Genomic DNA, 17536 nt, shown 5'->3' with positions numbered 1-17536 from the left:
TTGAAAAAAATGACATGGTTAGGGACCTATGAAATTTTTTCACCATATTTTTTATTGTTTTATACCAAATTCTGTGTTGTAGCATGTCTAATTATTTGAATGCATAAAAACAACTTAATTCATTCACATTTTTTCTTCAAATAGCCTTATTAAATGTTTTCTTTTTCCTCAGAAATTCTGTTGTGTATCTGGTTATCAAATAAAGGCATAAAACATTTAATTTGTCTTAAAATGAGTAAACATTAAACTTTTTTTTTTACTATTAAAATTAAAACATGGAAGAAATTGTGTGTGATCATTGCTTTATGTACACACACACACACACTGCTGAACAAGTGTCATTTTTCAGCTGCAATGTATTCAAGATAATTCAAGTGAGGTTTCCTTGAGTGCCATGAAAGGCGTCTATAAATTACATAACAATAATAATAATATTTTACTCGCAATGTGGCCTGCATGGCAAATAAATATTTTTCCACCTTTAAACTAAGCTAAGATACATTTACAGCTATATTAAATGTTTATCATATCAGAGTTCAAATCTTCCATTTCCCCCACAATCCAAAAACATGCAGGTTAGCTCACGCACTTTCTCATTCTCGCCATTCATAAACTGTAGGAATGAATCTCCATGATATTAGAATGTAACTTTAAAAACCTCATTAGGATAACTTATAAAAGTAATGATACTTTAAGCCTAAAACAGATCATGGCAACAGGCTTACACAATATCTGTTATCAGCAACATGACGTCCACCATCACCATCACCATTTTTATTTTTATTTTTACCGGCATAAATGCATTTGCCCACCATGCAATATTTTACTAAAACCACCAGGGAGTGATTGCACTATAGTGTTGTTGCTCACATGGTTTATTGATTGACTTTTGTAGTCATATGTTTTCAAATCATTAGATTAATTCATCAAGATGTGTTTGATTTGTAGGTCTGAGCCAGCAGAGAATGTGTCAAACATCCTGGAGCAGAATCGCTGTTTGCAAGGTGAAAACGGCAAGCTGAGTCGAGAACTGAGTGAGGCTGTAGGACAGACGGCTCTCATGTTTGAAAGGATCATCATGGTAGGACTTTTGGGAAATCATCATCTGTGTGGTTAAGGGAATGTTAGTTTATTCATTATCTGTGTTTGATGCTCAAAATGACCAATGTTCTGCATGGTTTGCTGGTAAAATAAAAAATTTCTAAATACAGTTTAATCACTGTTCATTCACCCATCATTGACCTTGATTCTGGTGTGATTTATGTTTGGCAATACAAAAGCTTTGGCTATTTTTGCCATCACATTTCTATATTGTATGGTTAAACAATTTTTCTTACTTTTTGATTAATTGTTTGGCTGTTGTTTTAGATGGAGCAGACAAATGAGAAACTGCAAAGTAAGCTGGAGGAGTTAAGGCAACATGCAGCGTATGTATCAATATTTTTCCAACCTGTGGACCGGTGAGGTTCAAGAATGTTTAGAAATCTGAACAAAATCTCAGTAATGAAAAGGTTTTTCACTGTTTCAGGTGTAAGGTGGACCTACAGAAGATTGTGGAAACCCTAGAAGACCAGGAACTGAAGGAGAATATAGAGGTGATCGGGAACCTTCAGAAGCTTATCAAAGAACTGCAGGTAATAGAACTGGAATTTCTGGGATTTGGTGGAGAATGTATTTTGTTTTTAATTATTTACTCAACATTTAATTAATTATTTTTTTTGGAAGACTGGAATAGGACTTCCAGTTCAAATGATGTGGGAGTCCATGTAATCAGTAGCTCCCCATAGTCAGTCATGTTTATCACCCTAAATTCATGTTTAGATTAAAATGAATATGATTGCAGAAATATGAAGTGAGACAGCCATTATTAATCAAAGGATAGGAACCGAATAAAGTATAATCGAGGATGCAATTACTTCAGCCGAAAAAAGATGACAATGCCAATATGGAGGAAGCCAAGCTAACAGGTGAATGCAAGCAGAATGTGATTCGCTTTGGACTTGAAACCATTAGTAGTCAGTTTTCTTTTTTCTAATTACGAAGTTTATTTACAGAACGTTTTAAGCGTGAATAAAGGTGGAAGTGTAGTTTTAAGCGTGAATAAAGGTGGAAGTGTTGTGGTCTTTGACTTGAAACTAGGAATGGCTTGATGAATGGCTACAACAGTGCATCCTGGAAATGTGCTGGAAATGCACTGGAAATGTGACAACAAAGACTCTGATGAAATTCTGTAAGTTCCTGCCAAAGTAGGAGAGAGAAAAGAGAAGACATGAGCACCTGTAGTAGGACTAGACATGTAAACTTTCTAAAGAAGAGAGCCAACCACAATGTCTGTACAATTTTGTGGAGTTAAGATATGACTTCATGTTGCTACATGTAAGGCACTGCAAAGATTTATTATCCCAAATTCAATTTTATTTTTCTCCAAATTCAGTTTTTCCAATCAACTTTTCTGGTTTCAGTTTTAATGATTTAATTTTAATAATCAAAAAGCATGTCCAATCAGTTGCATTAATAAAAGAAGAAGAAAAAAAGAAACAAGCTACAATTATAGGGCTCTATGAAATTAAGTTTTTTTTTTTTCTTCCAGAAAGTCTGTGTTGTGTATTTAAAGTTTTCTGGTTATCAAATGAAGACATTTAATTCAATGGATCTTTTTGGTTTGTTTAACCTGTAAACCTGCACATCCCATTTTGGAACTCACAGCTGAAAATTATCTACCTAACTTAAAATGTAACAGTTCCTGACTGTTCTACACACACAATTTTGGTGTCTTTGGAAAGAAGACCATTTGGCCATTACTATCCATCATCCAGAGTTGATAATGCTCAAACATATAACAAGCTATAGACACTGAAGTGCCTTGAAACAATTGTACCACACTGATTTTATTATTATTATTATTATTTTTTATATAAAAATACATTAAATCAATCCTGGAGCAATCCAGAAAAGTAATGGGTTGAAAGCCAAGAGTTTCTATTTAAAATCTGAAGAAGATACCATGAAAAATTTGATTCCTGTAACCATTTTTCTGAGACGTCTATTCCCCCCGACCCGTTTGAGGAAAAATATTTACCAAATATATTGAATTAAATTTTTTATTTACACTAGTGTTGGGTGATATGGTCATTTTTCAAATCCTCATATGGTCAGCCCATGAGATCAACGATACACTATATTATCGTGCATGTGTGGGGTAAGAGAGTCAATCATTCGTTCATTATCTGGCTCGGCTCGATGTTCATCTTCAGTTCTCTCTTCACAGCAGTTCAGTCAGTGTACTGGTTGAGTACATGAATTACTCCAGGATATTGGTTTGTTTTAACTCAGAGGGAGTGTCAGCCACATTAAAAAGTTAACAGTTTTTTGTGGATTAATACTTATTGGAGACGCGGACCGCTTCAAAAGATTCAGTTCGATTTGGTGAACACGTTCATTCAAACTGATAGAGTAGAGTGACAGAACTGCGATTTCTGGTAATAAGGAGTCAATAAATGCATTTATTTTATATATTTATACAACACACCGACATATGTATGTAGCATGAGTATGTAGTTACAGCAATGTTGTTTTTAAAATCAAATCTGGTAATATTTGAGGATTAGTGTTCAATTACCGTTATTTTAAAAACGTATTTCAGGCTAACGTTAAGTTAAGTTGTATAAACACGGGTTGCTGTTGCCTTTTTACGTTACATATTGTCCTTTTTTTCACTGATCTCATGTTAACTAATGTCATATTGATGACAGGCTGGTGACAGGTGATTTTCAGTTCGCACCACACTATGCGTCAATTAACTGTTAGCAGCAGTAATTAGCATGTTAAATAAATGTAAAATTAAGCTTACTGTTTATAATTCTTACAATTACATATAGTAATATAATTATGTATTATAAATAATATATCTAGTATAGTTTTTACAATACTTATGTACACAATATATTCAGGTTTAAAACAACTTAAGCATACTCTCATATAAACATGTACACTGCCATTCAAAAGTAATGATGCTGAAAATTCAGGTTGGCATCACAGGAGTATATTACATTTTAAAATAGAAAAAAGTTTTTTTAAATTGTAATTATATATTACAAGATTACTTTTTCTTTGTATTTTTATTCAAATAAATACAATTAACCATTTACAGCAATTCATGAATACATTTCTAAGAAATTTAATAGCATGCCAAGCATTTTGTATGTGTCCTTTCTTTCATGTTGTCCTTGCATAGTATCCACCATGGTTTACTGTGCTGCATGGGGATGCTCCACTTGGTCAGAGAAAGGTGTGCAAATGTATGGCTGCTCCGCTGACATGGAGAGGAGAAAATAATGGTTGGCTCAAGTCAGCAGGAGCAATCTAAATATAAATAAAAATTACAACAACAAAAAATTGTTAGGTAATTTTACTTACATTTATTTGCACTTTTTTTTTTACATTGAAAATGATTTACTAGAAATAAGGAACAAGCAAAGCCTTGCAAAACCCAGGGAGCGGAGACTCATGGTGAGACATTTGCAGGGAGTCATCAGTGTTACCTATAACTGTGCATTTAACCACCATGTGATATGTACTGTATGTGGGTAGGCAAAAAAAAAGTTGTGTGTGGAAACTAAACTCAAGTTACTCTGCAAGGCACATTGAGGCAAACAATTTGTCATGACCAAAAAATTCAAGAGAAGGCTGAGACCAGATGCTATTCCCACAATCTTTGTACATCGTCCTGTGGTCAAAAAAAGGAGGGCACTGCTCGACGATGCACCCCTAGACCTGTGAACATACAAGAAATGGCTGCTGATTACAGCTATGTTATTTCAGGTGATTCATATATAATAAGTACAAACTCGTGCTAGTTGAAGTAAAGTGATGTGATATTTTCAATATTTAAAATTAGCAATACCATGTATTCTGCCTCAATACGGTTTTTCCGTCTGGCGCCGATACAGGATGGCTGCCTCCGTGACGAGCTCCGCATATGTTTTTGTGTTTTTGTTAGTTTGTCCTGTCTTTAGTTATATTCCTGCCATCAGTTTCACAAGGGAAGAACTGCTGAACATTCGGCAGAACACACCACAGGATATTTTACCGGATTTCAATTATTCAGACGTTTTACTGAACGTTGTTATCGGAGGAGCGGCGGCGCTGATCAAGCGCTTCAGGACGCGCAGACGGGGGAAGCGAGCGGGAGCGCTCGTCAGACTCAGGAAGCGCGGATTTCGAACGCCGTTGCCTAGCATCCATCTGGCAAATCTCCGCTCTCTACCCAACAAAACGGACGAACTCCTTCTGCTTTCTCGGACAAATAAGGATTTCACACACTCTGCTGCTCTGTGTTTCACGGAAACCTGGCTGAATGACACCATACCGGACAGCGCGCTCCATCTGCCGGGCTTTCAGCTGTTTAGAGCGGATCGTGACACAGAATCAACGGGGAAATCGCGTGGTGGCGGGACATGCTTTTACATCAATGAACGGTGGTGTACAGATGTAACTGTGTTAAAGAAGACGTGCTGCTCAAATCTCGAAACACTCTTCATTAACTGCAAGCCGTTCTATTCGCCGCGGGAGTTTCACTCGTTCATTCTGGTCAGTGTTTACATCCATCCTCAAGCGCATGTGAGCTCAGCTTTACAGAAACTCGCTGATCAGATCACAGAGACAGAACAACAACACCCGGACTCTGTTTTAATCATTCTCGGGGACTTTAATAAAGCCAATCTGTCCCGTGAACTGCCAAAATACAGACAGCATGTTACTTGTCCCACAAGAGACAGTAATATATTGGATCACTGTTACACCACAATAAAGGATGCATTTCACTCTGTTCCACGAGCAGCTTTGGGACGTTCTGATCACCTTCTGGTTCATCTAATACCGTCCTACAGGCAGAAACTAAAATCAGCTAAACCTGTATCAAGGACTGTAAAAAGATGGACTAATGAAGCAGAGCAGGATTTACAATCTTGTTTTGACCTCACTGATTGGAGTGTTTTTGAAGCTGCTACCACCGATCTGGATGAACTCACAGAGACCGTAACATCATATATCAGTTTCTGTGAGGATATGTGTATTCCTACAAAGACTCAACTAATTTACAATAATGACAAACCGTGGTTCACTGCAAAACTCAGACAGCTCCGTCAGGCCAAAGAAGATGCTTACGTGAAGGGGGACAATGTCTTGTATAAACAGGCTAAATACACATTGGAAAAGGAGATAAAAGTGGCAAAGAGGAATTATTCTGAAAAAATAAGGACTCAGTTCACTTCCAACGACTCCGCATCAGTGTGGAAAAGTCTAAAGAAGATCACCAATTACAAGACACCACCCCCCAGCACTGTAGAGAATCAACGACTGGCAGACGATCTGAACGAGTTTTACTGCAGGTTTGAAAGAACACCCATCACCTGCCCTGAACGCCTCCCCACAAAAACATTCAACCCCTTCACAACTCCTGCAACCAGCCCTGAATGCCTCTCCAAACTACCGTTCACACCATTAACAGCTCCTGCAACCCATCCTGAACACCTCTCCAATCAAGCACTCTCACCATTCTCACCTCCTGCATCCCCCCTCTCCCCCACACCTGCAATTCAGATCAGCGAGGATGCGGTGCGCCAGGTCTTCCGGAAGCAGAAAAGGAAAAAAGCACCAGGCCCAGATTGTGTTACACCAGCCTGTCTGAAATCCTGTGCTGACCAGCTGGCCCCCATCTTCACACAGATCTTCAACAGATCGCTGGAGCTGTGCGAAGTCCCTTCATGCCTCAAACGTTCCACCATCATCCCCATCCCTAAGAAACCCAAAATTACAGGACTAAATGACTACAGGCCTGTGGCTCTAACGTCTGTAGTCATGAAGTCATTTGAAAAACTGGTGCTGGGCCACCTGAAGGACATCACTGGGCCCTTGCTGGATCCTCTTCAGTTTGCCTACAGAGCAAACAGGTCTGTGGACGATGCAGTAAAATTGGACTGCATTATGTTCTGCAACACCTAGACAGACCGGGGACTTATGTGAGGATCCTGTTTGTGGACTTCAGCTCGGCCTTCAACACGATCATCCCAAACCTCCTCCTGCCCAAACTAAATCAGCTCTCCGTGCCCACCTCCGTCTGTCAGTGGATCAACAGCTTCCTGACAGACAGGCAGCAGCTAGTGAGGCTGGGAAAATACACATCCAGCACCCGTACAATCAGCACCGGAGCTCCCCAGGGCTGCGTTCTCTCCCCACTGCTCTTCTCCCTGTACACTAATGATTGCACATCTAAGGACCTCTCTGTCAAGCTCCTGAAGTTTGCAGATGACACCACACTCATCGGCCTCATTCAGGACGGTGACGAGTCTGCTTACAGACAGGAGGTAAAAGAGCTGGCTGTCTGGTGCAGTCTCAACAACCTGGAGCTTAACACCCTCAAAACAGTGGAGATGATCGTGGACTTCAGGAGAAACCCCCCTGCACTCCCCCCACTCACCATCATGAACAGCCCTGTGACTGCAGTGGAGTCATTCAGGTTCCTGGGCACCACTATCTCTCAGGACCTGAAGTGGGACATTCACATTGACTCCATTGTGAAAAAGGCCCAGCAGAGGTTGTACTTTCTCCGCCAGCTGAGGAAGTTTAACCTGCCACAGGAGCTGCTGAAACAGTTCTACTCCACCATCATTGAATCCATCCTCTGCACTTCAGTAACTGTCTGGTTCAGCTCAGCTTCTAAATCTGACCTCAGAAGACTAAAGAGGGTAGTCCGGACTGCTGAGCGAATCATCGGTACAACCCTCCCAACTATTCAAGAACTGTACTTATCCAGAGTGAGAAAAAGGGCTGTCAAAATCACTCTGGACCCCTCACATCCAGCACACTCCCTCTTTGAACTGTTGCCATCTGGTCGACGCTACAGAGCACTGAGCACTAGAACGACCAGACACAGGACCAGTTTCTTCCCTCAGGCAATCCATCTTATGAACAGCTTATAATAACGGCGGACACACTACACTTTATATTTATATACACACACACTTTATTTATCTAACACACATACTTAGTATACACTTAAATTTTGCACACAATATATATGTACATACATAACTTCATTTTGTAATATACTTGCCTACAATTGTCATTTGTATATTGTCATTCACTGTCTACATATTTGTATTTTTTATTATTTTATTATGTGTTTTATGTTCTGTCGCTGTCATTCTGTTGTACTGCGGAGCTTCTGTCACGAAAACAAATTCCTCGTATGTGTACATACCTGGCAATAAAGCTCATTCTGATTCTGATTCTGATTCAATCGGTTTCAAAGGTTGAGGAAAAAAGAATGAGGACACTCAGAGAAGGGAAAGTGACAGTGAAGAAAAAGGACATGGCTAGAGAGGAGAGACAGGGACAGGTGACACTGCCCAGTCAGCCAGCAGCAGTCAGCATTCCAGTGAACCATCAGCCAGTTACCTGGGTCTATTAAAAAAATTTAAGAGACAAGAAAAATAAAATAAAATCAAACAATGCAAAGGCAGCACTAAGAAAAAAAAGAATGAAAATGCAGCTATCAAAAAAAAAAGGTCCCCTCAGCTCTCCTGACCTGCATCATCACTGATGCTCCATCCCAGAACAGTGCAGTGGCACCACTAATCCTGCACCTACCAGCACCCACAGAATGTTACAGCATGTTACTTTTATACACTAACAAGTTTAAGTATATAATACAGTTTTATTATATAAAATAGACCGGTAATAGTCAATGAATCACAATGACTAAAAACACTCCACCCATGTTTTTGCAAACTCAATTCACTCTAAATTTATATCAATAGGGTGCATTTTATTATTAAGGAATTTAATACGTGTAAAAATAACGTTATAACCTCATTTTTACCACTTCCACTAACCGCTGTCACACGTTATATTGAACTAACGTAATAGGCTTTATAACGTTAGCTAACTTTCCCCACCCTGCAAAAAAATATGTTTAGGCTCATTTTTTTCTAATTCCAAACAAGATGGATGAAACTGAATTAAGAGAAAATTTTTTACAATTAATAGGGTGTTCGTTACTAACTTTATTCAGCTCCAATCCTGGCCTAATCTGTTAGTTATCTGATAACATCCCTTAAATCTACTCATTTAATGAGTGATAATCTACTAGAAGGTTTTAATTTGCAATTTATTGTTATTAAGATGTACTGATAATATTCAATCTTATTATTTAAACGTCTTACCTTTTAAAAGTGCGTCGCAAATGGTTTGTTCTGCTGCATCTCTACGTCATTCATGCCATTCATAAGGGCATTGTAAGAATAGCTAATGTTTGTGATTGTAAAGAAACTGAGATCTGGTCTGTGACCAGTTGAATAAACATAGCTGCTGTGTTAAGAGCTAGTTTGACCAACTAGCAGTTAACCTAGAAATCAGTCTTACCTTTCAGTTCCAAATTAAACCAATCTACCATTTTGTAACTGAATTAACAAAAGTTAATGACCAGTTTGAAGAAAAACAATTAGATGACTAACATTTTAAGACTGGTCTAAGCAGTTTATACAACTGTACCTGATTCTAGTGGAATGCTGTTGAAAAGCCAATGCGGAGAATCTTCATGCAAATTAATTTGCATTGTCTTGAAATTAAAGTCCCACTGCAGTCATTTTAATTTGATCCCTTCAAACTTATTGTTGATGATAAAATTGACATTTCCCCCATGAAAATAATTTCTTCACGTCTTAAAATTCCTTGAATGTAACTCGTCACCCTCATTGAGAATAAGATATGAATATACAAATAATAAAAGTCCCAACTTCCACTCAAATATATCAGCTCTGAACTGCTTTACTTTTAACAGAAATAAATACAGTAGTAAATGCTACACCATGGTAGTGGCAATCTTGTTTAAATGGACCCTATTATGTAAAATTTACTTTTACATGCTGTTTGAATATAAATGCTTGTCCAGATGCTTGTATGGTGTGTAAACCACCATATAATAGAAGTCCACCCTCTCCTTATTTTATTGTGTGTGTGTGTATGTGTGTGTATGTGTATATATATATATATATATATATATATATATATATATATATATATATATATATATATATATATATATATATATAATATTTAATCTCCAATAATTATAAAACATTAATTCTTCAAATGTTGCATAATCTACATAAATTCTAAAAACGCATTATATAAAGGTTAGAAATCGATTTGCATTTCAGTGAGTGAAATAAGTATTTGATCCCCTACCAACCAGGAAGAATTCTGGCTCCCTCAGATTGGTTATGTGCCCATGTGGAACACCGATCTGAAAATCTGACACTTTTAAGAAGTAACTCCTAATCTCACCTCGTTAGGTGTAGAAGACACCTGTCCACAATCGGTATCTTCCAATCCAACCTCTCCCACCACCATGGGCAAGGCTAAACAGCTGTCAAAGTATGTCAAAGTCAAGTTTGTAAATCTGCATAAGGCTAGAATGGGTTACAAGACCATCAACAAGAAGCTTGGTAAGGTGAAAACTTTTGGTGCGATTATTTGGAAATGAAAGAAATACAAAACAACTATCAATCGGCCTTGGTCGACGGCGATTTCACTGCATTGGGTTGCAAATGACTGTGATGTAATGTAAAATGTTGAATAACCTCATTCCCTCAGCCAGCACACTGAAGATGTGCTGGCCAACGAGTGTTTCTCCACCAAGTACTATTAATTTACAGATATTTTTGTCAAAACCACTAACTTGTTTAAAGAACCAAATTAGCCAGAGATCAGTTATCAGTATTTCTCACCTGGGAGTGAGTGTTTCTTCCCAGTGGTAGGGTGGTAGTTGTGCAATGGATAAGACACATGCCTTTGGTGTTAGAGACCCAGGTTCAAATCCACTGTGCGACACCAATGTGTCCCTAAGCAAGACAACCCCTAGTAACCCCTAGTTGCTCCAGAGGTGTGCGACCTGAGTTGCTCCTGACATATATAGCAAAAGTCGCTTTGGATAAAAGCATCAGCTAAATTAATACATGTAAATGTTATCAGGGTTAAAATAACTAACATGTCAAATCGTTAAGATGTATTAAGGGAGGTATGAAGAACTGACCCCTGAATGTGTTATGATTATTGGAATTTCATTGTCATTATTTTACAGTGATTTTAAGGTTTTGCATTTAAATCTTATGACTTGGTCCAACAGAATGAGAGTGCAGGGATTGCTGCCACCATTGATGGGATGACTTCAGGCAGTCCTTCAGCTCTGGAATTACACACAGGGTGTTCTACCAGTGGTCCACCAGTGGTATGTATTCATTGTTGGGTGTTACTGTAATTAAATTACGTATCCACTGTAAAAATAAAGTAAGGGATTACTGTTCATTTTTAGGTAATTTAATTAGTAACTTATTAACTACTTGCGTTATTAGTGTAAATAATTTCAACATTTCTAAAATCAATATTGAAATATCTAAATTCATTGTCAAATGCAGCATCTTTAACCCTCTGTGTAAGTTCACTTGTAGTTTTTCCAGATAACAGAGAAAAGACCCTAAAATACTCCGATACAGATAATACTAAGACATCAATTAAATCTGTTAAGGGTCGTCTTTTATTTGCATTCACTGACAATAACAAAACACTGTGCCTTTGAAAAAATAAACAAAACAAACAGGATGTGCTTCCTGCCATCTGTGTCCTTGAACTTCTTCCTGAAACACGTCACAAAAATAAACCAAAACTTAACTAATAATTGACACACAGATGTGGGAAATATGTCTGTAGAATACTTTGTGTCTACATTTAAATTAACCAATTCAAGTCAAAAATGTATATTCTTTATGTAATCCTTATGAAACCAATACAGTCTGAGGTGGTTGCCATTATATATATATATCTCCATGAATCAGAAACAGTGTCTCAAAACAAGCTGTCACAGGTTTTATTTATTTTTTTTTGCCCACATGTCACATTGGTACATGCCCAGCCCATGCCTGGTAACATTCCAATTCCAAAAATCTATTTTGTAAAAACAAAAAACAAAATTCAAACTATAACCTAACCATATGTACATTCTGTCTCTATATGGTAAAATAAAAATACCATACAAATTACAGACCCTTAATTTTTTTGTAAGTGGGCAAACTTACAAAATCGGCAGAGAATCAAATAAATATTTTCCCCAATGTAATTATCATTTTTGCATTTGAGTGTAGTTTACAATGTTGCACCTTTTTCTAATATGCCCAACTGATGTCTAGTCAAGGTATTTGTGATGATGAATCTTAATTTTTAAACTAATTTATTCAATCATTCATAACAATTTAGGAAGTCTGTGCTGATCCTCAAGCCAAAAACTCACCAGAAGCCTACACAGCCCAGCATGCACTGCGACAGGCTCAGATGTCGAAGGAACTGATTGAGCTCAATAAAGTTTTGGCGCTAAAAGAGGCTTTTGTCAAGAAGATGTGTCAGAATGATAATCATTTGGAGCCCATTCAAACAGAATTTCAGGTAAGGCTGAAAACCAAATTGTAAAAATTATATTGGTGAATCCCATGTAAGTGGTGTTGAAATGTTTGTTTCACATCTCCAGGACAATATTCAAAGTCTGCAGGCTTCGGTTGGCTCACTGCAGAAAGAAAAGGAAGATCTCGTCAAGGCTCTGCAGTCTGCCAAGAAGGACACCAATCAGGCCAAGTAACTCAATATCTGTGCCTGTTTCTCTCCAAACATGAACTGCCAGTTTTACTGCTGCAAAATAATGAAATGTTGATGATAGTTTTTCATTTCTATTGTCTTGTCTTGTATTGTATTGTTTCACTCTAGACTGAGTGAACAACGCAGGAAGAGACTTCAGGAGCTGGAAGGTCAAATTACTGAGTTAAAGAAGAAGCTTCAAGATCAGTCTAAGCTGCTTAAGCTCAAAGAATCATCTGTGCGCAATGTAGCTAAACTCAACCATGAGATACAGGTTTGTTTACAAACCTTCATATCTTTAATCTGTAGATTAGGAATGGGAGGTTTTATCAAAAAAGACAAAGACAAAAAGGGTCTATATAGTATGCAATATGATATCAATAAGGAAAAAAGAATATCTGTGATGCCTTTCCTGCTTAGAATTGGACACTACTATAGTATCCATAAACATTTTCATAATTTTAAAATGTATGTATTAAAAGTTTGTTGCCTCAAAGCAACATTGTACCACAATGGACAAATTTAAACATTTGACATTTTCATGTAGGAAAAAATAAATATTTATTTAAAATATTATTGTAACCCTACACCTGAACATCCAGATGTATACATTTAATATATTACACATCTCATATTTAATAAAATTTCATATCCAGCTGTTGCTTTCAGGCAACATTGTACCATTGTTGATATGGGCTGAGTGATTACCGATTTCCACAATTTGTAAATTTCACTGTTTGAAAACCACTAACATTTTCTGTTATACCGTTTCTACAGTATGCATTGTTTTTCATGTTTCCTCAAAGACTGAAAGTGTAGGAATTCTTCAGGCTGTGTGCAGCATAGAGAGTAACAACCCCTCCCCCTCCTGTTGGTGCGAGCAGTCAAATGACACGATCGTCAATTGGCCATTTTATGTTTTATTGCAGCTCGTATCTGTATTGGACTTGCACAAACAGAGTTGCAATGCAATAATTTTCCAAAATGTAATTTGTGAAAATATGAAGTCCAGACCAGAGACGCTGAAGACAGACACAAAGAGAAAGATACTACAGCACGCAGATAATTTACTTTTCATTGAAAGGGAAACGGGTCAATTTAGCTCAAAGGGAATCGTTTAAGATTTTAAAGGGAATTTGAACAGAATCACTGTTTCACGGCTGATCACTGAGACACCCTGTGATTCACTGAACGAGCCATTTAACATCAGATCTGCGCTGGATATTAATATCCAAACTATAGTGAAAACACTATCAATTAGCACAGTAACAAAGATCGGCAGTTTAAGACATTAACTTGTAAGCACAAAACACAAGATACTTCTCTTTTCAATATGAATAAGGCTTTATTAGATAAATCTAAGACACATAAACTAATCTAACACATAAACGCACACACTCACACATTCACACAAGTTGCAGGAAGATCGAAAGTTAGGGAAAGATGAGTTTGAGAGAATGGAAATGTGGAATCCCAGGTTACAGCAATACGCTAAATTGCATAGACATGAACAACCATCAATAATGTAATTAGCCCTCACATTGAGTTCCTCAATGAGGTTAAAATTATAATAGATACACCAGTAAAGGTCACAGTCTGGAGGTAAAGTTACTTGCCTCTCCTGTGAAAAGGGAATCCCCTTTGTTGTCGTTAAAAGGGGTATCCCGATGTCGCTGATTGGCTGGTAGTTCAGTAGTCGTTGAAGTGACGTCTTGGGAAGCCCGTGGTGGGGCGTTGGCTGAAGATGCAGAGTTGTGTGCGCTGGTTGAAGTTGAACGGGCAGTCGAGGTCAGATGGCGTTACAAAACTTAACTCAGAACATGAAACTCTCAAACGGAAAAGAAAAGACGTAAAGTTTGATGAAACTGGGTGGTGTTTCTTCTCATCGTGGCTAAGTAGCAGCAGGCAGGCTGAAGCATGCTGGAACCGCGCTCAAAGAACAGCTAAAAGTGATTACTAAAAGCATGGCTAAAGGCTAAAGCAAGGTAGCAAAGCTAAAAGCATACTAAAAGCTGGCATGACTGATAGTAAAAGCAAGGCTAGAACTAAAAGCAGGCATGACTAGTAGCAGAAGCAAAGCTTACAACTAAAAGCAGGCATGACTAGTAGCAGAAGCAAAGCTAACAACTAAAAGCAAGATTTTATGGTGTCCTAAGTATTTACACTGGCCTGTTGGCCACACCTCAAATGTTGTCTTGACCAATCAGATATTGTCTTGGCTCGGGGGTATCATAAATTATGTTATCTTATCAGGCATGTGGTCCGAATTTATCCGCTCTTGCAGGGTCTAATTTTGGACATGATTCCTATAACAAGAATATGATACATTTGACAAATAACTGATGGTCAGGACAGATTCAAGCTAACAGATTTGAATACATACATACTAGACATGGATATGTATCTTTAAGCTATCCAATAGTTATTAAAAGACACACAATAAGTGATTATAACATGATAGTCAAATGTGTGTTACACATAAATGAATACAGAGTTGAGAGATGGACTGATATTAATTTATAAGTCTTTTTGAGTCCATTTTGGTCCATATATATATACAAAAGACAGTTTCTGTGTCATTCTCTGACATAGGGATGTTCTGTGGAGACCAGAGGTTAAAAGCCCCCCCCCCCCCCCCCCCCAGGAATTTCAGTCTGGTTCTGCTAGGTGGGGGAAGTGTTTAAGGAAGTGTTTAAAGGGGGGGTGAAATGCTCGTTTTCACTCAATATCCTGTTATTCTTGAGTACCTATAGAGTAGTACTGCATCCTTCATAACTCCAAAAAGTCTTTAGTTTTATTATATTCATAAGAGAAAGATAGTCTGTACCGATTTTTCCCGGAAAAACACGAGCGTCTGTAGGCGTGACGTGTGGGCGGAGCTAAAGAATCACGAGCGCCAGTAGGCTTTTGCTTTGATAGCGTTTGGAAGCTGTGCCACCGTGAGGACAAAACCAACCAAAACAAACCATGGCTAACAGTCAGATTCAGCGTATATTTATGATCCAGAATCAGATCCAGAGGCTGAAATTTAACAAGAGCAGCATCAGCAATGACGTTTCTATGTGGTATGTACTGAAACTGTATATATATTTGCTTAGCGGTTTTGGAAAATGACTAAGTTCCACTTCTTTTTTTTTTTTTTTAAGCTACATTTACATGTGGAAAGTGCAGTTCGATGACAACATTGCATGTTGTTTACTTGATGTGCTTACACGTCGACAGCTAAGTTAACAACACAGAGATATTTGAAGCCGTTTTACTCACCGCATGCGGTTCCAACACACGATTGTGACCCTTTTTCGTTGGGACTGCATTATCCTTAAGAAATAAACGATGTGCAAATCCGTCGTCAAACTGGGCCTTGTTTGTAAAACAAGCATCTCCGAAATGCAGGGGAACAAACACAAACACTTGCACAACTCCGTTGATGCTCTGTAAAAATAAACTCCATCCACTGGTCCCTTAATGCTGTTTCTCTTTAGGTAATCTGTGCAGGGTTGTCTTGCCCTGGCAACCAAAAACACACTCCTTTTGTGACATTTCGCGACGCTCTCGCTCTGATCAGTGAAGTCTGTTGTGCTCTCAGTGCTGTGCTATACGGGAGCGCGCGCTCTTCCGGGAGAAGTGCCCTCAGGACCCATATAAGGAAATTCCGCTCCATCTAACGTCACACAGAGCCATACTAGAAAAAAACTTTCCGAAACTTGTGACAAACCGGAAGGAGTATTTTTGGAACAGAAATACTACTTCAAACGTACAACTTAATTTTTGAAACTTTGTTAAAGAGTTGGATTCCCATGCTAAACATGGACAGTGTAAAAAACTCAGTATGCATGAAATAGCATTTCACCCCCCCTTTAACTCTCATGGGTTTACATGTGATGTCCAGCGTTTCATTTCCATTACGAACACCAAATTTTACAATCTCTTCTTCGAATTGAAATTGTCAATAATTGTTCTAGTGGTGTCAATATTGAAAGCTGTTCTGTGAAAGCGTTGGTTGGTTGGTTATCTTGCTTGGGACTTGTGGCACAGAATGTTTTAAGACTTCCTGTTGACTTACTGAGGAATTCGGCTCATGTTTCAGCCACAGCCCTGATCGACTCTTTAATTTGTCTGGTTCGAGTCATTTCTGCTATATCATGATGCACAAACAATTGGAAGAAAATCCTCAATATTGATTTGGGGATTTATATGAATGATTTTCTGAAGGGTGCTGTCTTCAGTTTAGATGGTATTTTCTTTTCATCTCACCTCTGTATAGGCCTAATTCATATTAAAGTAGTGTTTCAGCACAGCAATGCTTTGTTTACAGCTGGTAACCAAGGAAATGTATCTGCTGTTCTAGAAGCACCTCCTGCTTTCAGAGAGTGAATCTGCGTCTCATTCAGTTTCGTTCAGGGTTGTAGTAGAATTTCACAACGATAGTCAGAACATTTTGATTTTGCATTAAATTGGATTATTAAATCAAATTATGTGTATATGAAATTATATAACTACAATGAAATAACTGTAATTACAGATTTAGGTTAAAGAAAGCTGTCAGTCTTTATTTTTATTTTTAGGGCAGCAGTAGCTTTAGCAGCAAATCAGCTATCCACATCAAAAGCTCCAGGACAGCCCACGATTCAACAAGCATTTCGGAAATGTTGCTCAGAAAAAAAATTGTTCATTGGAATTTTTATTATTATTTTTAATAGAACATTTTAGAGCAGTAACAACAATACAGTGAAACCGTGATATTTTTGCTTAAGGTTAAGGGCCTATGCCTAATTCACAAATCACAAATATAACATAACCAGCATATTGAATTATATCAAAGCATTACAAAGACTGTTGTTTCAAGGTAAAA

The 17536-nt window shown here is 37.9% G+C and overlaps 1 protein-coding gene across 1 annotated transcript in view; it reads left to right on the top strand.

Annotated features, from left to right (window-relative positions):
- The window catches only part of kif4 (kinesin family member 4), a 152491-nt gene that overhangs the window by 54321 nt on the left and 80634 nt on the right, over nt 1-17536 (top strand). The window contains exons 11-17 of the mRNA XM_052536367.1: nt 949-1081; nt 1369-1427; nt 1529-1634; nt 11189-11290; nt 12313-12498; nt 12581-12684; nt 12814-12958. Coding sequence (XP_052392327.1) covers nt 949-1081; nt 1369-1427; nt 1529-1634; nt 11189-11290; nt 12313-12498; nt 12581-12684; nt 12814-12958 — 835 coding nt within the window. The remainder of the gene's footprint in view (nt 1-948; nt 1082-1368; nt 1428-1528; nt 1635-11188; nt 11291-12312; nt 12499-12580; nt 12685-12813; nt 12959-17536) is intronic.

This window comes from Carassius gibelio, chromosome A21 (genome assembly GCF_023724105.1).
Source record: "Carassius gibelio isolate Cgi1373 ecotype wild population from Czech Republic chromosome A21, carGib1.2-hapl.c, whole genome shotgun sequence".
Lineage (NCBI taxonomy): Eukaryota > Metazoa > Chordata > Actinopteri > Cypriniformes > Cyprinidae > Carassius > Carassius gibelio.
The sequence above is the reverse complement of the archived record's forward strand: the minus strand, read 5'-3'. Positions and strand labels throughout refer to the sequence as shown.